At 48.1% G+C, this 26,696-nt stretch overlaps 1 protein-coding gene across 3 annotated transcripts in view; it reads right to left on the minus strand.

Moving 5' to 3' along the window:
• Positions 1–26,696, minus strand: part of LOC143974462 (uncharacterized) — an 86,491-nt gene that overhangs the window by 50,473 nt on the left and 9,322 nt on the right. For 2 of the 3 annotated variants that reach the window (XM_077475896.1, XM_077475894.1), the window contains exon 2: positions 20,558–20,733. In XM_077475896.1, coding sequence (XP_077332022.1) covers positions 20,558–20,711 — 154 coding nt within the window. In that variant the 5' untranslated portion in view covers positions 20,712–20,733. Of the gene's footprint in view, positions 1–20,557; positions 20,734–26,696 lie in introns of those variants that run through there. The other variant, XM_077475895.1, reaches the window with a different exon arrangement.

Below are 26,696 nucleotides of genomic sequence, written 5' to 3' on the forward strand. Positions count from 1 at the left end.
ATAGGAAAGGGGGCACCTGCCCCTTCAAGGCATAAGCCTGGACCACGATCAGTCTGATTCACCGGGAAATGGTGGTCGACAAGACCGCCAGACCTTTTTTCGGACCGGTCACCAAAACAGAGTCTGACTTCTGGAAGGGAGCCGTAGCAGACAGATATACCCTTAGAGCCTGGCCCACGTGCAGGGAATGTAGGGGAACTTCCTTTGGATGTGTCTGCTTAGGACAAAAGGGATGGTAATACAATGTCCTCATTGAGATGGAAAGCCGAAACCACCTTTGGAACAAAAGAGGGCTGCAGACGTAGCGCCGCCTTATCCTTGTGGAAAACCAGATAGGGTGACTTGCAAGACAAGGCCACCAACTCAGAAACCCTCCTGGCAGATGTAATAGCCACTAGAAAGACAACTTTCTGGGAAAGAGTCAACAAGGGAAATTTCCCTGATGTTCTCAAACAGCGGTTTCTGAAGCGCCGATGGCACCAGGTTCAGAGGTAGGGCTGGTCGAACCAGAGGGACTAAATGCCGAACCCCTTGCACAAAGGTGTTTACCAATGAGTGAGACGCCAGGGGGGTGTTGAAAAAAAAGACAGCCAAGTCTGATATCTGTCCCTTGATGGTGCTTAACTTTCCTGGCGGTATGATTATTTCAGATTTTAGGTGCTAAAAGCGGTACCATTATTTTGCATGGAAATTTGGTGTTTTATATTGTAGGCCTGTAATTCTTAGAAATAATTCACTTAAATTCGTCCAAACAAGAGTCTAAGCCCTTGTACACACGGTCAGACATTCCGACGGAAAAGTTCAGATCGGACCGCGTTGTCGGATAATCTGACCATGTGTGGGCTCCATCTGACTTTTTCCGTCGAAATGTCCGACCAACAAAGTTTGAGAGCTGGATATAACATTTTCCAACAACATGATCCGATCTGACTTTGTCCAATCGTTTGTAGAGAATTCTGATCGGACAAAGTGTCACACATGCTCAGATCAAATTACGAGACCAAAGCTATTGGCTACTAGCCGCAACGTAGTCCCGTTGCAATGACCGAACGTCATCACGTTCCGAACGATCGGATTTTCCCACAACTTTGTCCGACCGTGTGTATGCAACACCACTTTCGAACAAAATCCATCAGAAAAAAATCTGACGGATTTTGTTGTCGGAATGTCCGACCGTGTGTACAAGGGCTAACAGACATTGCGGGTATGATAAAATTTGAAATACTAAATCATATATTATAATATTAATAATTATATATTTATATTAAATAACTATAAATAAATTATAACAAATAAAAATGATTCAATAATATAATCAAAAACACTGAAATGTGCTGTGCAACGCTCGAAGGGAACGGAGTTTGGCACTGTGAGAGATCGAGCGAGACACGGCGGCTTGCAGATGACAGCGGGGAGACGTCGATGGATCCAGGGGACAAGGTAAGTAAACCTCTAAATGGATCCTGCAATGCGATCCAGAGTCTGGCTCAGGAATACTGCTTTTGTTAGTGAAATCTCACCCCGAGCCTGACTCAGGAATACTGCCAGGGAGGTTAAGGCAAGTTTCTGATCCACTCCTCGCTGGAAAAACAGTAGGATCCTGGAAACGGAATAAATGCGCAGACGCCACCCCATCTCCTCACACGTGGAGATGTAGGCCTTCCATGTAAGATGGTAAATCTTCAGAGAAGATTTCCGTGCCCTCAGCATAGTGGAAATTACAGAGTCCGACAGACCTCGGTCCTTTAGCACCTGGCTTTCAACAGCCATGCCGTTAAAAGCAGCGATGGTAAAGGAGTATCGGACCTTGCGATAGGGCGTTTACCGATGCGAGAAGACCTCCAAGGAGCATCCACCACCAGGCGTACTAGGTTATGGTAATAGTTTGAGTGGAGGAAAGGCATAAATCAGCCGGTACAGCTCCCATGGAGCCACCAACGCGTCCGCCCAGGGGTCTCTTGTCCTGGATACGAACCACCGTACCTTTCGATTGAGCCGAGAGGCCAAGAGATCCACATCTGGTGTGCCCCACCACAGGCAAAGCAGCCTGAATACCTCCGGATGCAATGACCATTCTCCTGGGTCCAGCATCTGGTAGTCCACCTGACATTTTTCTACGCCAGGGATGTATATGACCGACGTGTATCATTCTGCCCACAGGAGGATGTGAGCGACCTCTCGTGCTGCGGCTGAGCTCCTTGTTCCTCCTTGATGGTTGACATGCCACCGCCGTGGTGTTGTCTGACTGGATCCTGATCAGACGCCCCTCTGGCCTTGCTGACCACGTGGAGAGACATAGCCTGATCGCCTGAAGCTCAAGCACATTGATCGGCAACTGGGATTCCTCCCACGACTAGAGGCCCTAGGTCAACTGTACCCCCAGTACTCCACCCCAGCCGATCAGGCTGGCGTCTGTTGTGATCACCATCCAATGGAGAGGAAGGAACGATCTCCTGGACCAAAGGGCCAGAGACCTCAACCACCAGAGAAGAGAATCCCTGACCAACTGGCTCACCCGAATATGACGATCCAGGGATAACTGAGATTTGTCCCATTTGGACTGTATCTCCTTCTGCAAGACTCGGGTGTGAAATTGGGCGTATGGTACCACCTGACTTCTTTAGGTGCAGCACCCAAGCAAACTCCTGTAGAGTTTGCATGGTGGTGATCGCCACATCCTCCCTCAATTCTGAGGCAGAAGCTGCTCTCAGGAGGTCGTCTAGGTAACTCATGACTGTGATCCCACATTGCCTCAACAGCGCCAATACTTGGGTAAAGACTCGGGGTGCTGACGCCAGGCCACACAGGAGAGCTACAAATTGGTAGTGGTCTTACCTAACTAAGAATCGCAGAAACCTCTGATGCCTCAGGCATATGGATATATGCAAGTACGCATCCTGGATATCCAGGAAGTCCCCCTGATGGAGTGCAGCGACTACAGAGCGAACTGATTGTATCCTGAACTTTGCATTTTCCAAAGCATTTGAGGGCTTTTAAGTCCAGGATTGGACGTACCCCTTCCTTTTTGGGGACTACAAATTGGAGTAGAATCCCTGAAACCTTTCCAGCTTCGGAACAGGCACTATCACCTTGCGTACGAGCAGGTCCTTCACAGCCCCTAACAGGGCTTCCCAGCAATCCGGGAGTAAAGGTATGCTGGAGGAAAAAAAAAAATCTGTTTGGTGGACAAGAAAGAAACTATCTTGTAGCCCAATGAAACCAGTTCGCAGACCCATTGGTCGGACAGCAGTGAGGTCCACCGAGCTGAAAACTCCTGAGGGCGACCCCCCACCGGTGTGTCGGGCGGGAGCAAACCTTCATGCGGTAGCATTTTTGCTTGCGGGCTTGGGAAACCAGGGACGCTGTTCCCTGTCCGACTGGGAGCACTTACCTGTCTTTCCGGGCAGGCAAAAACAGTGTTATTACCTGTTACCTGTAAGATTCCTAGAAAAAGTAGTTAACCGGTAATAACACTGTTTTTCCAAGTCATCTTCCAGGACTGCTTACAGAGAGCAGAAAATAGGACTACCTGATCAGGGTGGGACCACAGCCTGCAGCACTTTCTTGCTGGAAGACTAGTCTTGGCTGGCAAGCAGATCCAGTCTAATGCTTTACGAACAACTGAAACCTGGCCAGGTTGCAGCCTTGCAGATAGGGAATTATATGAATTCCCTCCGATCTCAGAAACCACAGAGCTTCTGCCAAAATCTTTGTGAAGATGCGTGGTGCTGATGCCAATCCGAAAGGGCAGAGCATTGAACCCTTTCTTCACTGCAAACCTGAGAAACTGCCTGGACTCCTGTCAAATGGGGACATGAAGATAGGCGTCTTTTAGGTCCAATGAGACCATGAAGACCCCAGGGGTTAACAAATCTCTGGTGGTGTAAATCAACTCCATTCTGAATAATTTGTACCTAATGTACATATTCACTTACCGTGAGAATAAAACCCCCCTTTTTTTTTTAGGGTTGGGGGAATGAATCTTATCACCTTCTCCTCCAGCATACTCTGTAGGAGGGAAGACATAGCTCTCTTTTCTTTTTTTGCGAAAGGAAACCATTTTTTATTAGTCGACCTCTCTAGGACAGATTCTAGCTCTTTACCAATGAGCAAATCTTAATTACAGGGGAGGGAACAGAGTTTGGTATTTGACACTGTCTCCTCCCCAGGACTTCAGCCAGATAGCCCTCCTGGCTTCATTAATTAATGCTGTAGACATGGCTGAGAATATTACAGACTCCATGGACACATCTGCTATATAGGCTACTGCCTTATTTAGCGTTGGTAAAGCATCCAAAATCTCTTCCCTGGGAGTATCTGACTCCAGAAGAGTGCAGAGCTGTTTAAGCCAGAAATCAAGCATATGCGCCACGCATATAGTGGTTAGTGCTGGGTTAAAGATAGCGGAGCAGACTTCCCACGCTTTCTTTAAATACCCTCCTGCCTTTCTGTTCATTGGCTCCTTTAACCACTTGCCGACCGCCGCACGACGATATACGTCGGCAGAATGGCACGGGCAGGCATATGGGCGTATATATAAGTCCCTGCCTGCCCGCGGGTGGGGGCCCGATCGGGCCCCCTCCCGGTGCCTGCGGCGGTCGGCATTCCTTCGAGAGCGATCCGGGATGAGGGGGCGGCCATTCATTCATGGCCACCCCCTCGCGATCGCTCTCGACGAATGGAAATCCTCCGTGACATCACTTCCTCTCCTGTAATGTAAACACAGGAGAGGAAGTGATGTATTCTCTCCTCCGTGTCAGTATTTTTCGTTCCGGCACCGAGGAGAGAGGTTCGGTGAGTTGCACCAACACACCACACATACAGTAGAACATGCCAGGCACACTCACACCCCCCCTTTACCCCCCGATCACCCCCCCAATTACCCCTGCCCCCCCAGTCACAGTGACACCAATTGCTTTTTTTTTTTTTTTTTTTTTGCATTGGTGTTATTTGTGACTGTAATAACTGTTAGGGCAGTTAGGGTTAGCCCCCTTTAGTTCTAAGGTACCCCCCTAACCCCCCCAATAAAGGTTTAACCCCGTGATCACCCCCCGTCGCCAGTGTCACTAAGGCTGGGTTCACATTGCAGCGGTTTGAGAACGGATGTGATTCGCACCGCACTGCAGTGCAAATCACATCCGATCTCTGTGCGATTCGAGTTCAGCCATACAGATAGTATGGCTGAATTCGTGTCGCACCCGCCGCAAACTCGCACGGGACCCTTTTTTTGGTCCGCAGCAGAATCGGATCGCATGGGTGTTCACACCATGCGATCCGAGTTTGCAGATCGCACTGCGATATGCGAACTGATCTGGGGGTGTCATTAACATTTCACTGACACTCCCAGCAGTTCGCATAGGGCAGTGTGAACTGCCGCCGGGAGGCATGCGATGCGGGAACTCGCCGTGGATTCGTGGCGTTCCCGCATCGCTCCAGTGTGAACCCAGCCTAATAAGCGATCATTTTTCTGATCGCTGTATTAGTGTCACAGGTGACGCTAGTTAGGCAGGTAGGTATTTAGGTTCGCCGCAACTTTTTATAGCGCCAGGGACCCCCATATACTACCGCATAAAGCCCCCTGATTGCCCCCTAGTTAACCCTTTCACCAGTGATCACCATATAACTGTTACAGGCGACGTTGGTTAGTTATTTTTTTATAGTTTCAGGGCACCCGCCATTTATTACCTAATAAAGGTTTAACCCCCTGATCACCCGGCGGGTGTCATTTGTGACTGTAATAACTGTTAGGGCAGTTAGGGTTAGCCTCCTTTAGTTCTAAGGTACCCCCCTAACCCCCCCAATAAAGGTTTAACCCCGTGATCACCCCCCGTCGCCAGTGTCACTAAGGCTGGGTTCACATTGCAGCGGTTTATGAGAACGGATGTGATTCGCACCGCACTGCAGTGCAAATCACATCCGATCTCTGTGCGATTCGAGTTCAGCCATACAGATAGTATGGCTGAATTCGTGTCGCACCCGCCGCAAACTCGCACGGGACCCTTTTTTTGGTCCGCAGCAGAATCGGATCGCATGGGTGTTCACACCATGCGATCCGAGTTTGCAGATCGCACTGCGATATGCAAACTGATCTGGGGGTGTCATTAACATTTCACTGACACTCCCAGCAGTTCGCATAGGGCAGTGTGAACTGCCGCCGGGAGGCATGTGATGCGGGAACCCGCCGCGCATTCGTGGCGTTCCCACATCGCTCCAGTGTGAACCCAGCCTAATAAGCGATCGTTTTTCTGATCACTGTATTAGTGTCACAGGTGACGCTAGTTAGGCAGGTAGGTATTTAGGTTCGCCGCAGCTTTTTATAGCGCCAGGGACCCCCATATACTACCGCATAAAGCCCCCTGATTGCCCCCTAGTTAACCCTTTCACCAGTGATCACCATATAACTGTTACAGGCAACGCTGGTTGGTTAGTTATTTTTTTTATAGTTTCAGGGCACCCGCCATTTATTACCTAGTCTCACTAGTGTACCCCTAAATTTAGGGGTGTCTACTTTCCAAAATGGGGTCATTTGGGGGGGGTTTGTGCCATCTTGGCATTTTATGGCCTTCAAAACTGTAACGCCCTTAGAAAGCCTGAAGGCGGTGCTTGGTTTTCGGGGCCCCGTACGCGGCTAGGCTCCCAAAAAGTCCCACATATGTGGTATCCCCGTACTCAGGAGAAGCAGCAGAATTTATTTTGGGGTGTCATTTCACATATGCCCATGGCATGCGTGAGCAATATATCATTTAGTGACAACTTTGTGAAAAAAAAAAAAAGTTTGTAATTTTCCCGCAACTTGTGGCAAAATATAAAATATTCCATGGACTCAACATGCCTCTCAGCAAATAGCTTGGGGTGTCTACTTTCTAAAATGGGGTCATTTGTGGGGGGTTTGTGCCATCTTGGCATTTTATGGCCTTCAAAACTGTAATAGGTAGTGAGGAGTGAAGTCAAATATTTACGCCCTTAGAAAACCTGAAGGCGGTTCTTGGTTTTCGGGGCCCCGTACGTGGCTAGGCTCCCAAAAAGTACCACATATGTGGTATCCCCGTACTCAGGAGAAGCAGCAGAATTTATTTTGGGGTGTCATTTCACATATGCCCATAGCATGTGTGAGCAATATATCATTTAGTGACAACTTTGTGTAAAAAAAAAAAAATATATATTTTTTTGTCATTATTCAATCGCTTGAGGCAAAAAAATAAAATATTCGATGGGCTCAACATGCCACTTATCAATTTCCTTAGGGGGTCTACTTTCCAAAATGGGGTCATTTGGGGGGGTTTTGTACTGCCCTGCCATTTTAGCACCTCAAGAACTGAGATAGGCAGTCGTAAACTAAAAGCTGCGTAAATTCCAGAAAACGTACCTTAGTTTGTAGATGTGACAACTTTTGCGCAAACCAATAAATATACAGTTATTGACTTTTTTTTTACCAAAGACATGTGGCTGAATACATTTTGGCCTAAATGTATGACTAAAATTGAATTTATTGGATTTTTCTAATAACAAAAAGTAGAAAATATCATTTTTTTTCAAAATTTGCGGTCTTTTTCCATTTATATCGCAAAAAATAAAAATCGCAGAGGCAATCAAATACCATCAAAAGAAAGCTCTATTTGTGGGAAGAAAAGGACGCAAATTTTGTTTGGGTACAACATTGCATGACCGCGCAATTACCAGTTAAAGCAGCGCAGTGCCAAATTGTAAAAAGACCTCTGGTCATTTACCAGCAAAATGGTCCGGTCTGAAAGTGGTTAAGGTGCCTGAGTCCTCAAAGGAAAGCTCTGAACCCTTTGAAACCTTAGATAGGGAAGCGTCTAGTCTGGTGCACTTTTCCCACAACATTGTATCTTGCTCTTTAAAAGGGAAACCTTCTTTTCAAATTTTTAGGGAAGAAGACTTCCTTTTTCCGGTTTCTTACATTCCCGGAAGTATTGTCTCACTTTAGAGACGTATTTACCAGAAAGGTTCAACTCTGCTTAGGCTGAAGGCCTGCATATAAAAGGTCATGTACAGACAACTCCTGGTCTCTGGCTCCTCCAGCTCCAGGGTGTCGTAGATAGCCTGTAATAGTTCCTCTGTTTCCTCTGCAGGAAAAAGGGATCTTTGATGAGCTTGTCTATAAAGTCCTGACATGCACTTTTCTTCCACCCATAAGGCATTTTCTTGGTGCACATCGGGCACCTTTTTCTGGGTATCTCTGTTTTGCTATCTCTGGGCTCGTGGGCTTTGACCTGAAATGAATCATATGACAAATGCCAGCACATTGCTTCCACTGAAGACAATACCCGTAACAAAAACACCCTGTGGATGACAAAAATTCTAATCTAAAAGCCTTTTTAAAAGTACCCACCACGAAGCCTATGCTAGTATGTGCGACACCTGTCCACACTAAGCATAACAATAAACAGACTCTGGAAGAAAACACAACGCCCCCTGCGCCCCCATACAGGAGGATAAGAAAAGGGAAGGAGCAGTCTTCCCCCTATTTTCTTACCTTAGGACCTGAATAAATGGATGGCGCCTCCAAAACCTGCTTCCATGGATCCTGGTGTCTCCATGCTCCTGGAAGCCTTTGGCACCATCTTGCTATTCGGGCCTTTATATAAAGGAGGTGTGGAGAATCCGGGGCGGCGCTGTGGATCCGAGGCCGCCCTCCGGCACAGCCCTGTTATCCCCAGCTAGGCTTCAGCTGGGTGTACAAAGATGGCCGCCGCTGGACTTCCTGCCATGTCACTTCCTGTCACCAGCCCTGGAAATTAACTCATCACTTTGCGCCACCAGCATGATCCACATGCTGGGGAGAGAGAAGCCCTGCACATGGAGAACTCTGTAAACAGCAGAAAAAAAAAAGAAAAGAAAAAAAAAAAAAGATATCCGGACCATGCAGTGGCCTGCGCCTCCACTAGGAGAACACCCTGCTATGCCATTTCAGGTGGACCCACTGGATCACCTCCTCCACTCCTCACAGGTACCTCACTGAGGCTACAACTCAATCGGGAGAGGGGGTCCCTTACTTTCACCCCAGACCGCTCTATCAGGTGGCCCAAACTGACTTATACCCCAGGAGTACTACCCCCGTTTGCCCTGGGTATGGACGTGGGGAGACCCCTGCCACCTAGCACGCAGGCCGGAAAAATAACAAACATCTGTTTGGAGTTCCTGACTGGCTGGAGGAAACACAAATACTGAGGGGCTAATCCATGTGTGCTGCTTTTATGATGTGGATCATGTGTTTCCTGTGCTAGGTGGGAGGAGCCTCTCTCTCTGTAAGTCATCCTGGAAGATGACTTGGGAAAAAAGCAGTTTCTGAGCAGAAAAGGGGGGCCCTTGCCTACGGCGTGGCTCTTTGCCCTTCCTGGACTGTGGGAGTAATGTGCCCTTCCCACCTGTAGCATTCTTAATAATGTCGTCCAGGGAAGCTCCAAATAGCCTCTCACCAAGGAAGGGTAAATCCGCCCAAGCTTTTTTTTTTAGATGCTTGGTCCGCAGACCAGCATTTCAACCAAATCAGGCGCCGTAGCACCACTGCTGATACCGATGCTCTAGAGAGCAGGGGGACCGTGTCCAGGGCCGCATCACAGACATACTTAAGGCCGTGCACCAACTGGTCTGCTAGTTTTATGCAGACTGGGGGGGACTGTTGCGTCTCCAATTCATGGTGCAATAACTTCGCCCACTCAGTAAGCGTCTGCGACACCAAGGCCGTGGCCAGTACAGGTCTTAATGCTGACCACGCTACCGTAAACATGGACCGGCCACTGCCTCGGCTCTCCTGTCGGTAGGGTCCTTGAATGCAGGAGTCCCTTCTACCGGAATCGTGGTTACTTTATGCAACCTGGATACCGGGGGGTCAATGACCGGAGGAGCCGTCCATTTTTTAAGGAGGCTCTCCTCAAAGGGGTAACGCACCTCCATTCTTCATGGGACTGAAAAGGCCCATTGCAGGCTTCCCTATTCCTTATAGATGAACTTATCAAAGTAAGTAAAATACGGAAACACCTTATGTGTACAGGTCTGTTTACGGGACCCAAAAGGGACCGACAACTCAGCAGAAGATCCTGCTGCATCCTGTATTTTCAGGGTATCCCACACAATAGTGATAAGCTCCAACTAGCGCTTTTTCCTGCGCTGACCCGGAATCATCCTCATTGTCTGAACAATCCTGGTCTGCATCCTCCGACACGTCAGAACAGGGGCCGCCAGTCACCGTGGGGCCCGAGTCTGAATCAGAGCTTTCCCCAGAGAACGGGGAGCAGGGGACATTTTTTACCCCCCCTGTGCCCACACACTGCCTCCATCCTGGCAACGAATGTTTCCAGGACCACCGGCAAAGCGTCCATAGGCACTGCATTGTTTGCAATCACAGGGATGTCTGGGAAAGAAGCGCCAGCTTCTGACGCCATGCTGACCCACCTCGTCTTCCACACTTGGAGACTTAGGACAGGGTACACAATCCCACCCTCTTAGCTGCTCACAGACTGAGAGGCCCCACCGCAGGACTCACCACCCTGACTGAGTGCTGAGCCATGCTGCCACTAATTGCTATTTTCTGTGTCTAGTCACAGGTACCCAGAGAAAAACCGCGCTGTTCTGAGGTGAAATGACCCAGCACTGGAGGTAAAACCACTCTGAGGCTACAAGGAAATGGCCGCCTGCTATTCTTGTATACAAAAACACCAGGAAAATGGCCGCTGGACCTCTAGAAAATGGCTGACAGCTATGCTCTGCACAGAGATTAAGGGAAAATAGCGGCGGCGGCCAGAAAATGGCACCAGCACATGCCGAGGAAAAGTCACACAGGCACAACACAGAGAAAAAAGCACCACACGGACCCAAACAGCCAGCGCAGCCCCTGCCAAGGTTAAGAGCCCAATCCCCCCCCGATGACCCTCGGCCCAGGTGCATACGCCGCACCTCATGCCCAGTCATGCAGCTTACCCCGCAGGGAGAGGAGGGAAAACAGGGATTAGGAGAGAAGGGAAAACAGGGATTAGGAGAGAGGAAAGGGAGAACGAGTGGCCCCCTAATCGACCTCCCAGGGATGTACTTACCCGTCCAGTCGGACTAGCTGGAGGCATTCCACCACAGACCCATCGCCCAAGCAGTACGGGGGGCTACTTGCCACGGCACACTGTGACACGGACAGCAGTAGCCCAGTCATATGTGTGCTCCGGAGCATATAGCTCACTGGCCGCCCCTGGAGCAGAAGGGGCATGTCGTGGCCGACCCAGCACGTAGCTAGGGCCTGCTCACGCTCGATGGCTGGGCTGGGGAGACTACAAGGATCTTTTTTTTCAAATATAAATTTTATTCAATCCACAGCAAGGGGGAGAGACACACGTTACAGGTAAAGGTGAGATCAGCAAAAATTAATAAATCATACAGCAAAAAAAAAAAAAAAAAAAAAAAAAAACAGCATCCAGTGGCTTATCAGTTACGTCACAATATACCTGTCCGTTTTCAGCTTCCAATTCCCGCTCCGGGCACATACCACCCGGATCTAAGGAGTTGGAAGGGTCAGTGTTAGGGTCTCTCCCACTTCACCCCCACACCTCCCATACAACGAGAGAGACCTAGCCGATATTATAAGGAGGGCACAATTGGGGACGGGCGGATCATGGGATAGAAGGGGGAGAAGGGAGGGGGGATAGCAAGAGAAAAAGAGAGAGAGGCAGAAAGAGGAGACATGGCGGCAGACGTGGCATACGGGTTCCCCTACAAGGGGGGGGGGGGGCGCTACAGATTTAGAAGACGTCGTCCCTCAACAGAGTAAATAAAGGTGGTCCAAATGTCCCAGGTCTTCTTCAACAATTCCTGTTTGTGTAGTGCAGTGAGGACCAAGTCCTCCAGTTTTCTCACGTCCTCCACCTTCCGCAGCCAGTGTGAAATGGCCAGGGGGGGGGTTCTGTTTCCAACAGACGGGGATACAGGCCTTTGCTGCATTGAGCAAGTGCTGTATCAATGACTTCTTATACTTTTTGAAGGGGATCTCAGAGTGGTGCAGAAGGAAAAAAGCAGCGTTATCTGGGATGACATAGTCGGTAAAATTTTTGTGTAATACGGCGAACTTCGCCCCAAAAGTGTTTGCAATGCAGGACAAGACCAGAATATGTGCATCAGCGTTCCCACGCCCTCATTGCAGCGCCAACAACTACTCGAGGCGGCGGGAAAGCATTTCTGTAGTCTGGAGGGTGTTAAGTACCAATGTGTTAACAAGTTAAAATTAGTTTCCTGCGTTCTAGTGCACAGTAAGGATTTAAAGGCTAGAGTGATAATGCGTTGCTGCTGAGTCACTGAAAAAGGTACAGTTAAGGTCCACCTCCCAGCTGGACAGACAGGGGAGAAGTGGCTGCGTCTTGGGAGAGATTAGCAGAGAATATACTTGGGACAGGATGTGAGCTAGCGAGTCCCGTCCCGAGCAAAGGACCTCAAAAGTCGTCAGCTGACGCGAAAAGTCCAGGTGGTTGGGGAGGGAATGGAGGAAGCGTTGGAGACGTATCGCCTTCCAGAAGGGCAGTTTGTAAGCTCCCGTCGCATCGGTCAGGTCCGAAACGGATAGCCACTGCCCTGCAGCTACAAATTTAGCTGCATGATCACAATCACATTCTCTAAGGTCAGCGTATTCCGTCGAGTGTAGACCCGGTTCAAATTTAGGGTTGCCAAGTATTGGGAATAGTGGTGAGTTCTTGGACGTAAGGACCATAGTAAATGCCACCCGTTGGCTATGCTTCAGGGTAGTTCCCAAAAGCGGGTGCATCTTCATTCCCTGCGGGAGGTCCCCATAACACCACAGCGCACCATAAAGTAGAACGGGGGCCTGGGAATGTTCAAGCTGCACCCACAACTTGGTTGACTTATTGCGCCGCCAGTCAAGTATCTGTCCTAAATGGGATGCGAGGAAGTATTGACGTACGTCCGGTAATGCTAGTCCGCCACAGTGTTTAGGAAGCGTCATTTGAGAACGTCTGAGTCTGGGCTTTTTATGGGCCCAGACAAATCTGGTAAAAAGGGCTGGTACTTGTTTCACCACTTGCTTACTGGGCACTTAAACCCCCCTCAGTCCCAGACCAATTTTCAGCGCTAATGCACTTTGAATGACAATTGCGCGGGCATACAACACTGTACTCAAATGAAATATTTATCATTTTTTTCCCACAAATAGAGCTTTCTTTTGGTGGTATTTAGTTACAGCTCGGAGTTTTATTTTTTGCTAAACAAACAAAAAAAGATGCAAAAAAAAAAATCATGTTTTAATAGTTTGTTATAAAATTTTGCAAAGGGGTAATTTTTCTCCTTCATTGAAGTGCGCTGATTAGGCGGCACTGATAGGCTGCACTGGTGGGCACTGATAGGCTGCACTGGTGGGCACTGATAGGCATAGTTAAGGCGGCAGTAATAGGCACAGATAAGGCGGCACCGATGGGCACAGATAAGGCAGCACTGATGGGCAAAGATGGGCACAGATAAGATGGCACGGATGGGCACTGATAGGTACCACTGATAGATGGGACTGATGGGCACTGATAGGTGGCACTGCTGGGCACTGATGGGCGGCACTGCTGGGCACTGATGGACGGCACTGGGGTGCAGCATCTTTGAGGCAGATTGTAGGCACTGCTGAGTGGCACTTCTGGGTGGCACTGTGGGCACTGCTGGGTGGCACTGTGGGCACTGCTGGGGGCACTTACTTTTAATAAGTGGGGCACTGCAGGGGGCAGGTGGGCACTGTCAGGGGGCAGGTGGTCGCTAGCAGGGCTGGCCGTGATCGGGACTAATGTCCCGATCACGGCCGCCGGTGATCGGCTTTTTTTTTTTTTCTAATATAGGAATAATAGCCGATTACCGGCTCTGTTATATCACATGATCAGCTGTCATTGGCTGACAGCTGATCACGTGATAAGGGGTCGGGATCGACCCCTTGCACGGATTGGTGATCAGGCGAGTCTCATGGACTCGCCGATCACAGAGCGCGAGTATGCTCATTTTAAGAAGATTACATCGTCCAAACCAGGAATGAAAGCCGGAATGCCACTTCTCCAGTAGGGCACGTGTCTTAGTCAGTAGAGGAGGGAAGTTAAGATTAAACGTCTGCTGAATATCGGAAGGCATCTTCGTGCCCAGATACGTCAACGCTGTATTAGTCCATTTAAAGTGGAAATTGGCTTGTAGGTCCTATAAGGTGCGAGTGTCTACCGCCACCCCCATAGCTTCAGATTTAGAGAAATTTATTTTCAGGTGGGAGATTGCCCCATAGACTTTAAATTCACGTAGCAGGTTTGGGAGGGAAATTCTAGGGTTCGTGAGAGAGAACAACAGGTCATCCGCATACGCAGAGATTTTGCAGTGGTGGCTGCCCACTTGGAGCCCTGTAATATTCGTATTTGCTCTTATTGAGCAAAGGAATGGCTCAAGGGAGAGGGCAAAGAGAAGGGGAGATAACAGGCATCCCTGCCTGGTCCCGTTTCCAATATGGAAAGCGCTCAAGAGCACTCAGTTTGCCTTTACCTGGGCCAAGGGGTTCGAATATATGCTGGAGATCCAGCCCAACATTTTATCCCCCAAGCCAATGTGTCGGAGGACGGCAAACATGTAGTTCCAGTTCACCCTATCAAAGGCCTTTTCGGCGTCAGTGCTCACGAATATACAGGGGGTCCCGCTAGAGCTTGCCACATGGAGGAGGTTGAGCACTTTTATAGTGTTGTCTCTCGCCTCTCTCGTGGTTATGAACCTGACCTGGTCAAGGTGTATCAGGTGATGGATGTGGCGCGCCAGTCTGGTGGCTATAATCTTTGAGAACAACTTTAGGTCCGTGTTTATTAGGGAGATGGGTATGTAACTGCTGCATAGGCTGGGATCTTTGCCCTCCTTGTGGATCAGGGATATATGGGCTCTCAAAGTATCGCTAGGGAAATTAGTACCAGAGCCTAGAGCGTTAAAAAAACGTCACCAATCACCGTCCTAGAATCTGTAAGAATGCTTTATAGTATTGGGTGGTGTATCCGTCAGGGCCCGGGGCTTTCCCCAACTTCATAGCGTTCACTGCCCCTTGTAGTTCCTTCAAAGATATGGGCTCGTCAAGTATTTCCTGGGTTTCTGTTGGGAGCGTTGGGACATGGGAATCAGTAATATAGCTATTAGCTATATAGCTATAGCTATAGTCACTTGAGGGGAGGTCGTACTCGGCAAGTTATACAAGTCTGAATAGAATTCTTTGAACTCCCTGGTAATTTGCATTGGGGTCGTGGCCCTCCGACCGGTAGTGCAGGTTATCTGAGGGATATAAGATGCTGACTTAAGGTCCCGGACCGACCTGGCTAGTATTTTCCCACACTTATTGCCCGCTTCGTATGAAAGTTTGCGGCAAAATTGTAGAGCCGCCTTCGCTTTATACTGTAACAGGTCTGTTATTTGTGTGCGCAGAGCCTGCACCTCAGTCTCAAGTAATGGTGTAGGGGCATGTTTATGCCACGCTTCCACCAAGGCCAACTTAGAGGGGAGGCCGGCAATTTGTTCATTCCTTTTCCGTTTTATGTTTGCTCCACGTTTAATAAGGACTCCACGTATAACGTATTTGTGGGCTTCCCACAGTACTCCGGGATCGCAGTCCTGTGTGTCATTCTCTCGGAAGTAATTTTCCAACTCACTAGTTACATCCGCTAGAACTTCAGGGGTTTGTAGCAAGCTCTCGTTTAGGCACCAGAATCGGGATCTAGGTGAGGGGCTCTCACGGAGAGCATAAGTAAGGGTGATCGGAGCATGGTCTGACCACGTGATCTGACCTATCGATGTAGAGCTCACTAAGTGAAGCTGGTCATGGGGAATCTGATGTGGGGATCAATGGAATATTAAAATCTCCCCCAAGAATAAGTTGGCCTGTTCTAAAATCCATCAGTTTGTTTAATGTGTGTTTCAAGAACGTGTCTTGGTGAGCATTGGGTGTGTAGACTGTTGCAAATGTGAATGGGATCTCACCTAGTAGACCCTTAAGGAACACAAAGCGCCCCCCAGGGTCCGCCAGTACGTCCTGGCACTGCCATGGTATTTTGCTGGAGATCAAGATAGACACCCCCTTTGATTTAGAAACGGGGTTAGTGGAATGATACACTCTGGAAAAGTGTCTGGTCTGGAGCAAGGGGAGTTTGTTTTTAAAATGTGTCTCTTGGATAAGGGCAACATCCACACGAGATTTCTTATGATCATGTAAGAGCATACGACGCTTCTGCGGTGTATTTAAGCCCTTCACATTAAGGGAGAACACTTTAATAGAGTCCGCCGCCATGTCTCCGTGAACAAAGGGAAAAGAAAAAGAAACGGTCAGGGGATATCCCTGCCCAAAGAGTAAAAGGGGGCAAGGCAGGAGGTGGAGAGAGAGGCCAAGAGGGAAGAGAAGAGAGAAGGGAAAAAGAAAGGGAGAAAAGAGAAGAGAAGGAGTGGTTGGGATATGGGGGTAAGGGCCGGGAACGTTTAGCCCAATATAGCCCCCCAAGTAAAATTATCTAATATACAATATTATAACTGTATGAGGTGTATACACGAACCGGGTCCCAAATGTATACACTGGCCTAAGTGGGGTTCAGGCAGGAAATTACCAACACAGAGAGGTCCCGGGGCCTCCCCCCCACCCCGGCAACTAATACACGTACATAAGAGGCAACAAATAATAAAATAACAATGAAAGAAAAGGAAAAAGGCAGTTAAACAATACAATATGCAGCAACACATCTGGTAAGTGGGAGGCCGACCAGTGCCACATACTGCACGCCGTGCCCAGAGGTTCCACTGCGGTGGCGCCCGGAGGCCACACACCCCAGAGGCGGCTCTAAAGCAACATAGATTAGCCCCCATAGCTGCAATTATTACAACATACTATCAGCAACCGCCCCCCCGGATTAAGCCAAACAAAAGCCGCATGACAGAGAGAGGGGGCTAGCCCCCCAGTCAGGGGCGTAGCATATATCACCAAGCTGCGGGGGGGGGGGGCGTCACCCCCAGGGCAGTGCCTGTCGGCAGAAAATAGTAACCCACAGACGTCCCGAGCTGATCCGGCGAGCCAGGCGGTAAACATTCCTCAGCTCTGATCATCATCAGGTCGGGACGATGTGCCCACCACGTCAACATCCCCCCAGACACCTCATCAAGTGGCGGGGAGGACACACTCCCCACCACAAGACGCGGCACAATGCTCGCCATCAGGACACCCCCACAAAAAAACAAAACAAACAAAAAAACACCCGACACGCAGATCCCCCATGCAAAGCTAAGCGTAAGGAACAAGAGTTTGAGTCAATTAGGGCAATACCAAGGTCCCGTAGAGATCCAGTGTCTTCCGGGGAGCACACCCAAATAGTAGCAAACCGGGAGTGCCCCAATGAGCTCATCCAATACATGCATGAGACACCAGCGGCTGACTCAATCGCCATAGTGCTCCACTCATGGCATGGCTCCCCATGCTGCAGTGGTGCGCCAAGCTGGGTCAGGGGAGACAGCGTCCCGGGTCGTCCAGTGTCTGCCCCAGGGTCCCACCAGTCTGAATATATGGGGAAGGGCTCCATGGAGGGCTCTAGGGCCAGGCCCCCCAAAAAGGAGACGGCTGTAACCCCCCCACCCCAGACACACCCGCAGCCGTGGTGAGGATCCCCTCTGTACCGGCCTCATATAAACACAGGTCCTGCCCAACATGGACAGGCCAGGGCCACTGGTATGCTGGTAAGGGGGAGAGCCGGCTCAGAAGGCAGACAAGGGTAGGAAAGAGCAATGAGGGGAGCATGCCAGGGGGGGCGGGAAGCTCGGCCACAGGGCAGGCTGACAGCAGGCAAATGGGGAGCAGCAACAACAGGGTATCCGCAGGGGTTGCACAAGAGGGCTAGTGAAGGAAGGGCAAGTAGGAGCACATACGACATGGCAGCGGGGCAACAAGGGCACACAGACCTACTCACGCCTCCCGGGGTCAATCTTGAGAGAGGGAACGGGGTCTTCGTCCAGATCTCATCCATCTCTGAGGTTGTGGGGCGAAGGCCCTTCCCGTGTTTGGTCTGCCCGGTGCGCGCGGGAGGTATCCCAGCCAACCAGGAAGGACAATCGGCTCCGCGCCGAGGAAGACAAAGAGTTCAGGCAGAGCTTCTGGTGAGCGCAGGAGAAATGTCTTCTGCTTCTTGATGAAGGTGACCGATAGGGAAAAACCCCAGCGATAGGTCGCATCATGTCTCCTGGCCAGGTCCAGGAGGGGTCGCAAGAGGGCTCTGCGGTGTAAGGTGGGCCTAGAGATGTCCTGTAGGAGCTTGACGGAGGCCCCATCAAACTTAAGCTCGCCTACTTCCCAGGCCCTTCGGGCTATGGCCTCCTTGTGAATGTAGTGGTGCAGCCTACAAATCACGTCTCGCGGTCTTGAAGGATCAGGGGAGCGAGGACCGAGGGCTCTATGTACCCTATCTACCTCAATCCGGACCGGTAGCTGTTCTCCTGCGATCCGCTTAAAGATATCCGTGACTGTGGCAAGCAAGTCCGCAGGACCCGTGGCCTCCGGCAGGCCTCGGAGCCGCAGGTTGTTCCTGCGACTCCGGTCCTCCATCCGCAGCTGCAGATCCACCGCGGACAGCACCTGGGCTCCATGGCGAGTTTCCAGGGTCATCACCCTCTGCTCCAAGGTAGAGAAGGTATGCTCCCCAGCAGACAGCCTGGTGTCTAGAGAGGCCACCTCCTGCTTAACAGTGCTGAGTTCTTTCTGATGTGCGGCCTCCGCTCTCCCCACGAGCGCCCCTATGTCTGCCTTGGTCGGCAAAGCCTGCCGGATGGCTCGCAGCTCCTCATCCGCTCGGTACAGGAGAGAGGGCTGTGATCCATGTCCCCAATCAGATGGTGTAGCCGTCGGGGAACTGGGACATAATATTGGGCTCTGTGAACCCTCTGACACCGCTATACCTCCGAGGTCCGGGGCCGGCGAGATAGCTCCACGCGGGTCCGCCATCTTGGATCCATGGGAGCTGGGCTGCGAGCGCCCGAAAAGCCTCTGTATGTTACCTGCTGCTGGCGGGAGGCCGGCCGGGCTGGTCCGCTGCCTATTCCGCCAATTGCTCCGATTCTTGGCTGAGAGCATGCCGTGAAAGAGAGCTGTATATGCCGGGATAGGCGGAAGGTGACCGGGAGCTCAGCAGCAGCACAGCTCTACTCGGCAATGTCCAGACCACGCCCCCCACTACAAGGATCTTATCCAGCCTGTCACCCAGCCAGCTGTTGATATTTTGATCCTGTGATCTTTTCTTGCAGAAAAATCCAAAAATTCCCAGGACCAATGGTCCCTTCAGGGAGCCTAGGTCCTTCTCCTTTACTAAGTAGAATAAAACTGAGCTACAAGAAGCAGGCTGAGGGGTTAAAGCCAGAGGGACCGCCCCCTGGGCAGAGCTATGCAGTTCTGCCGTTTTTACATTTGTTACATGTTCTGCCTAGTCCTCTCCTGAAGGTGGCGCGATAACCCTATGTTCAAGATTTAAAGGAGCTGTGTCTGTCAATGTACGAAAGAGAAAGGGAATTTTTTCCCAAAAAAAGTGTGCTTGTAAGACCGCTGCGCAAATACGATGTGAAAAAGGGTATTGCAATGACCGCCATTTTATTCTCAAGGGTGTTAGAAAAAAAAAACCAATATAATGTTTGGGGGTTCTAAGTAAATTTGTAGCAAAAAAAAAACAGTTTTAAACATGTAAACACCAAAATCTCAAAACGAGGCTGGTCTTTAAGTGGTTAACCAATAAAAAAGGCTACCACATTTATAGCATTATGAAATACAAGAGAAAAGATACACACACCATACTCCATTGTCTGCCACTTACTAGTTTATAAAAATGAAGAAGTCACAACCCCTGCCTGAGCATCTCACTCCAAAGTGTTTTACTTAAAGCGGATGTGTAGTCAATTTTTTTTTTTCTTTTTACCTACAGGTAAGCCTATAATAAGGCTTACCTGTAGGTAAAAAAAAAAAATCTTCTAAAAACTTATATGCTTTAGGAGATATTCCCCTATCAATGAGCTGCTGAATGCAGCGGCACATGCGCACAGGGGTTTCTCAGCTGGAAGCCCGGCAGACGCCGGACCTGCCGGAAAGAAATATCCCATGCGCACACGCAGGAGTGACGATATTGCTGCTCCAGCCACTCACATCGCCGGAAGCCGCAATATCTGGAAGACACGCCGAGGGAACATGCCAGGTCCCTCGGGCATGTATCCGGTGAGCTGTCGGGGCCTTGTTCCAAGTTAAGGATTTCATAACGAGCTAGTATGCCGGTTTACTACCCCTTTAAATTCTACAATTAAGTCGAAATGGACGGTAAAATGCATTTGAGGGAGCAGCTCAGGTGGGCGATAGGAGTCCCTTGGAATAATAACATACCAAATGGAGAAGACTTAAGGGCTGCATATGTGTCTTTTCTAAAGTATATTTTGGTTGGGGAGGATGGACCTGAGTGCTTAAACCTAGACGTGAAGAGGTGGGACTGCATGGAAACCTAGAGCTGTGTGCTAAAGTAATGTGAAAGGCTGAATATGACTAAAATACCTGACCTACCTTTTAACATAGATGGAGCTTTATAATCATCTGTCTCATCACTCTTATCCCCTAAAATGCCATTTTCAGTCCTTTGCCTTTTGAAGCATTTTCCCCTTGAATGTTCATTGACACAATGGGTGAATTTATAAGCGAATGTATTGTCAATTTCCATCCCAGTAGACTGATTTCAAAAACTGTAATAAAGGAAAAAAAAAAAAAAAAAAAAAAGTGTATAAACAATTTAATACAACACAAAGAAAAACATTACACAATTTATAATTGTTATCAGGAACAGATTCCCTAGTGTGGCATAAATTGCTCCATGCTAATTCGCACAGATATGAATGGGCACCATTGTAAACAATGTGATTTGCCTTGTCATGTGATTCAGTGCAGCTAAAGCCACATCTAAAATCGCACTAATATGAACCAGGACTTATAGTGGGTGTTACGGAAGTTGGCCCTACACTGATCAAAAATTGACTGGTCCAGCAGGGACCAGCCAAATGTTGATTAGCATGTGGGCAGCACTGCTTGACTGAAGTTGCTTAATCAACTTATGTCAAAGAGACACGTTGGAAAATTTTCTATTAATTAGAGGCTGCAGCTGAGTGGCTACAGGCGCTGACTGATCAAAACCAGATGCCCGCTCCCCTCCAAAAAGTGCTAAATGTGGCAGTTGGGTGGGGTTGAGTTGCACAAACAAGCTTTTTTCTCATACTGTCACCAGTCAGGCAGTGTCCCTGATCAACGCCACATCCATGATATGGTTATGCTGTGGTGACAGTATAAAAATTTTTTTTTTATATATATATATATATATATATATATATATATATACATACATAGACACACACACACATTTTTTAATTTTCCCAAAAAATACAACTTCAAAAAACTCTCCATGCCTCTTACTAAATACCTTAGGCTGTCTACATGTCCTGACATTTTTGGGTCTCAAGAAATTAGATAGTCCTTCAGTACATCAGATTGATCAATTTTCGGATATACATTATCTCACAAAAGTGAGTAAACCCCCCACATTTTTGTAAATATTTAATTATATCTTTTCATGTGACAACACTGAAGAAATTACACTTTTCTACAACGTAGTGAGTGTACATCTTGTATAACAGTGTAAATTTACCGTCCCTTAAAATTACTTACACAGCTATTAATGTCTTAACTGCAGGTAACAAAAGGGAGTACACCCTTAAGTGAAAATGTCCAAATTGGGCCCAAAGTGTCAATATTTAGTGTGGCCACCATTATTTTTCAGCACTGCCTTAATTAACCCTCTTGGGCATGGAGTTTACAAGAGCTTCACAGGTTGCCACTGGAGTCCTTTTCCACTTCTCCATGATGACATCACGGAGCTGGTGGATGTTAGAGACCTTGCACTCCTCCACCTACCTTTTGAGAATACCCCACAGATGCTCAATAGGGTTTAGGTCTGGAGATATGCTTGGCCAGTCCATCACCGTTACTCTCAGCTTCTTTAGCAAGGCAGTGGTCATCTTCGAGGTGTGTTTGGGGTCGTTATGTTGGAGACTGGGCCGCAGAGCAGTATTACAAAGGGAGGGGATTATGCTCTGCTTCAGTATGTCACAGACCATGTTGGCATTTATGGTTCCCTCAATGAACTGTAGCTCCAGCGTGTCGGCAGCACTCATGCAGCCTCAGACCATGACACTCCCACCACGCTTGACTGTAGGAAAGACACACTTGTCTTTGTACGCCTTACCTGGTTGCCAGCACACACGCTTGACACCATCTGAACCAAATAAGTTTATCTTGGTCTCATCAGACCACAGGACATGGTTTCAGTAATCCATGTCCTTAGTCTGCTTCTCTTCGGCAAACTGTTTGCAGGCTTTCTTGTGCATCATTTTTAGAAGAGGCTTCCTTTGGGACGAGAGTCATGCAGACCAATTTGATGATTTGATGCAATGTGCAATGCGTACGGTCTGAGCACTGACAGGCTGAACCCCCACCCCGTCAACCTCTGCAGAAATGCTGGCAGCGCTCATACGTCTATTTCCCAAAGACAACCTCTGGATATGACGCTGAGCACGTGCACTCAACTTCTTTGGTCGACCATGGCAAGGCCTATTCTGAGTGGAACGTGTCCTGTTAAATCAGTGTATGGTCTTATGAGCTGAAGCTGTTTCATAGTCTTGGCAATCTTCTTATAGCCTAGACCATTTTTAAGTAGATGGAACTGGATGGGTCTTTAATTGTGCCTCTGAGAAGTGTAAAAAAATGAAATGCAATAACAAACTTATGAAAAAATAGACAATTTACTATAAAAACAGTTGAAAAAAGTACACAGTTTGTACGATTAGATTTGAATTCAGGGTGTGCAGATCCCCAACAATTAATATAAATATGGCCTACGCGTTTCGCGGACAGAGCCGCTTCATCGGGGCCTTGAAGATAACACAATATGTGAATTCTACAAATAAATCAATTAGTACTGTATAGATTATATAATTACATAGATAAGAATTGAATACACACTGTATACAGACGGTAATGCATTAATCCTTACATAGGTAAATATTTATGATGACATGCTATTAATATATATCAGTAAAATGAAAATATTTGTAAAACTTTGAACAAATACAGTTACATTTTCAACTCATTGGTGGTATGCTTTTCACACAGGGAGCTAGAACAAAGGGAGTCAATCGCATGCTGTTAATTATCTAGATATGTGACGCTAAACTATGGAATTATGTAAAAAAAAAAAAAAAACACACACACCACCATACAAACAATATATATATATATATATATATATATATATATATATATATATATATATATATATATATATATATATATGATTCATTGAAATTTCGGCCGTCGCGACATATATTGGCTGAAAATTGCCTTTTCTGCAATTTGCCAAAAGAGAAAAAATTACCATTACAGGGGTGTTGTATAGCACAGAGAGAGGAGAAACGCCGGGAACATCACAGCTTTCATTTCAATAGCTGTGTGTTCCTCCGCTGTGCGTGCCATCATATATAGCCCCTCCCCCTTGTTCAAGGAATTGATAGACCGATCACCCCTCCCAGGATTGGACCGGTCATCTGTCTAATAAAGTTCCCGGACAAGGGGGAGGGGCTGTATATAATGGCATGCATGGCGGGGAACATACAGCTATTGAAATGAAAGCAGTGATGTTCCCTGCGCTGTAATCAAACAGGCGGCAGCAGCTCTCCTCTCTCTTGCCCTGAACGGGCCGGCTGCACTGGGGAAACACAGGCAGGGCTGGGCCGGCTGCACTGGGGACACACAGGCAGGGCTGGGCCGGCTGCACTGGGGACACACAGGCAGGGCTGGGCCGGCTGCACTGGGGACACACAGGCAGGGCTGGGCCGGCTGCACTGGGGACACACAGGCAGGGCTGGGCCGGCTGCACTGGGGACACACAGGCAGGGCTGGGCCGGCTGTATCTGATGGGCACTTGTGAGGCTGCATTGATCTCTTGTACCATGTCCCCAGTCTCTGACCATCTCCTGTACCATGTCCCCAGTCTCTGACCATCTCCTGTATAAAAATATATTTTTTTAAAACAGTCATTTTCAGTATCGGTTTTTAGCCTAGTGTACTTTTCATCTTCGGTATCGGTTTCGGCACCAAAAAACCCATTCAGTGCACCCCTAATTAATAAATAAATATAATTATAATGTTTCATGACAGAGTATCTCTCACTCACACAGAAACTCTAATCAGAGGATACCGGCTCAATGGGACAATGTGAGGCCTGGGAGCCCATGGGAGAACTATACCCCACCTTAACTGGGAGGAATGGGTGGGTCCCTATACATTGTACAGGATGCCAAGGTTGGGTCCTGGGCGGGTGCTATGTAGCACCAGTATTCGGGTTGTGTTCCCTTTAAGGGAGTCAAGGTAGACTTCAGGGGGTCACCCAGAATGTGTAATTCCGGGTGTAGTCAATCAAGAGAGGACCGACTCAAAGTCCCCTCTATATTAATAGAGAGTTAGTTGGTATCTGGAATTTGGGAGGCTCTGAAGTGATATTAGATGGGAAAGAGCCTCCCTCCCTGACCACAGGGATTCAGCACACAGGGGGTTAAAGGCCTCCAGGAAACAGCTCATAAGAGACAGGAAGTAGTGAAGAGGTGGTGGTGAAGAGGTGTAGGTTATTTACATCTGTCTGATGAGCTGTGTTGCTGTTTGGAGGCTGCTAAAGATTCGATAAGGACTCTTAAAACTCTGGGGCAAAGACCCGGCTACAAAACTATGTTTTTTCTTTAATTTTTGCTTTGTGCTGAAGATAAGCGGACTTTTTTTATGCTGAAGATAAGCGGACTTTGTTTTATAGTTTGACCTCTGTGCTGAAGAAAGCCTTATTTTTGATTTGCTTATAAAGATCTTTTGGTTTCAAGTTTAAACGGTTTATGCACTTAGTCCCGCGGAGCTATTATCCCCAAAGTTTACAACATGCAGATGAAAAAGTATGATAAACCAAATGGTCAAACAGTGAACTCAAAAAAAGATAGCTAAAGCCCCATACACACGATCAGATTGTCTGCTGTTTTTTTCCTTCAGGTTTACCAAAACCATGTAGTACAAGGGCCTGCCTGATTGCATACACATTGAAACCCCTAAGGTTTGACCTCCTATTATATGGTTTTGGTAAATCTGATGGAAAAAATCAGCAGACAATCTGATAGTGTGTATGGGGCTTAACATGACTAAGACACAAGAGAAAGAGGGGACAGAGTAAATATGAAGGGAAATATCGAGGAAGGAAATGAAAAGGGGTAGAGGGAAAGAAAGTGGAGTAGGCGAAAAGAATGACGGGAACAGGAAAAAAAAGAAAAATGCCAAGAAGGCTGCACAGAAAAGAAGGAATAAAGAAAAGCCAAAAGATACTTTTCTTCAACTTTCTTGAATACACATATTTCTATTGTTGTGTAGGATATGGGCCTGCTGTCCCTCCATCGCTCTCTCATTCATCTCAGACTCTAACCACTCCCCTTAAAGCACTGTCCCTTTAAGCCACGCCCACTATTTCGCTGAAACCATACCAATTTTACGCTATGCCAGGCCTACAAATGAATGCCATCCCCCAATTATAAGGGTGGGGCTTATGAGAAATGGGAGGGGTAAAAAAAGGAAGGGCGGGTCTGGCACCCCCCATCCTAAAACTTCACCAACCGCCACTGCTTTAGGGGCTGCCCTATGTGCATTTGTCCCCGGAAAAAATTGGATTTTTGTACTCACCATAAAATCCTTTTCTCTGGAGTTCATTGACTGACACAGCTCCATTACTCTTGACCATAGGGTTGTTAGGCCACCTTCAGGAGAGGACTAGGCAGAACATGTTATACGTGTGAAAAAACAGAACTTTCTACTTCTGCCCAGGGAGCGGTCCCTTCAGTAAAAACCCCCCAGCCTGCTTCCTGCAACTTCAGTAGGTCAACAAGCAGTATAACATAAATAATAGGAGGGGAGGGTGCTGTGTCAGTCAGTGAACCTCAGAGAAAAAGGATTTAACAGTGAGTACAAAAATCCTATTTTCTCTTTCATTCACTGACTGACACAGCTCCATTATTCTTAACCACAGGGACGTCCCCAAACAGTGTCATAACAAGGGGTGGGAACAGCATAAAAAAACTTCACCCACAACCAGAAGTGCTCCCCAACAGGGGCGTCACCACCTTATCTAGCCGCATCAGAACTTGTGGTTAACAATGCAACAGTGCATTATACTCAAAGATAACTATTTTTTATTTTTATTTTTATGAAAAAAAGAAGTGCAATTGCAACATTACATGGCCGCCTGCAAAAGTTTGTGGCCAAAAACAGGCATCGGCCAATGCGCTTACATCCACTTTGTAGAATATGGTAAAAGTGTGGACGGATGACCAAGTCGCCGCCTTACACACTTGAGCGACTGACGCTTGATGTTGGAAAGCCCAAGAGGTTCCAATTGCCCTGGTGGAATAGGCCTTGACAGTAAAGGGGGGCACCTGCCCCTTCAAGGTGTAGGTCTGTACCACAATCTGTCTGCTCCACCTGGAAATGGTGGCCGACGAGATCGCCATACCTCTTTTTTTTTCAGACCAGCTACCAAAACAGAGTCTGACTTCTCAAAAAGGGAGCTGTGGCAGAC

This window comes from Lithobates pipiens, unplaced genomic scaffold, assembly GCF_037356315.1.
Source record: "Lithobates pipiens isolate NorthernLeopardFrog02 unplaced genomic scaffold, aLitPip1_a1.2 Scaffold_13, whole genome shotgun sequence".
In the NCBI taxonomy this organism is placed as follows: domain Eukaryota; kingdom Metazoa; phylum Chordata; class Amphibia; order Anura; family Ranidae; genus Lithobates; species Lithobates pipiens.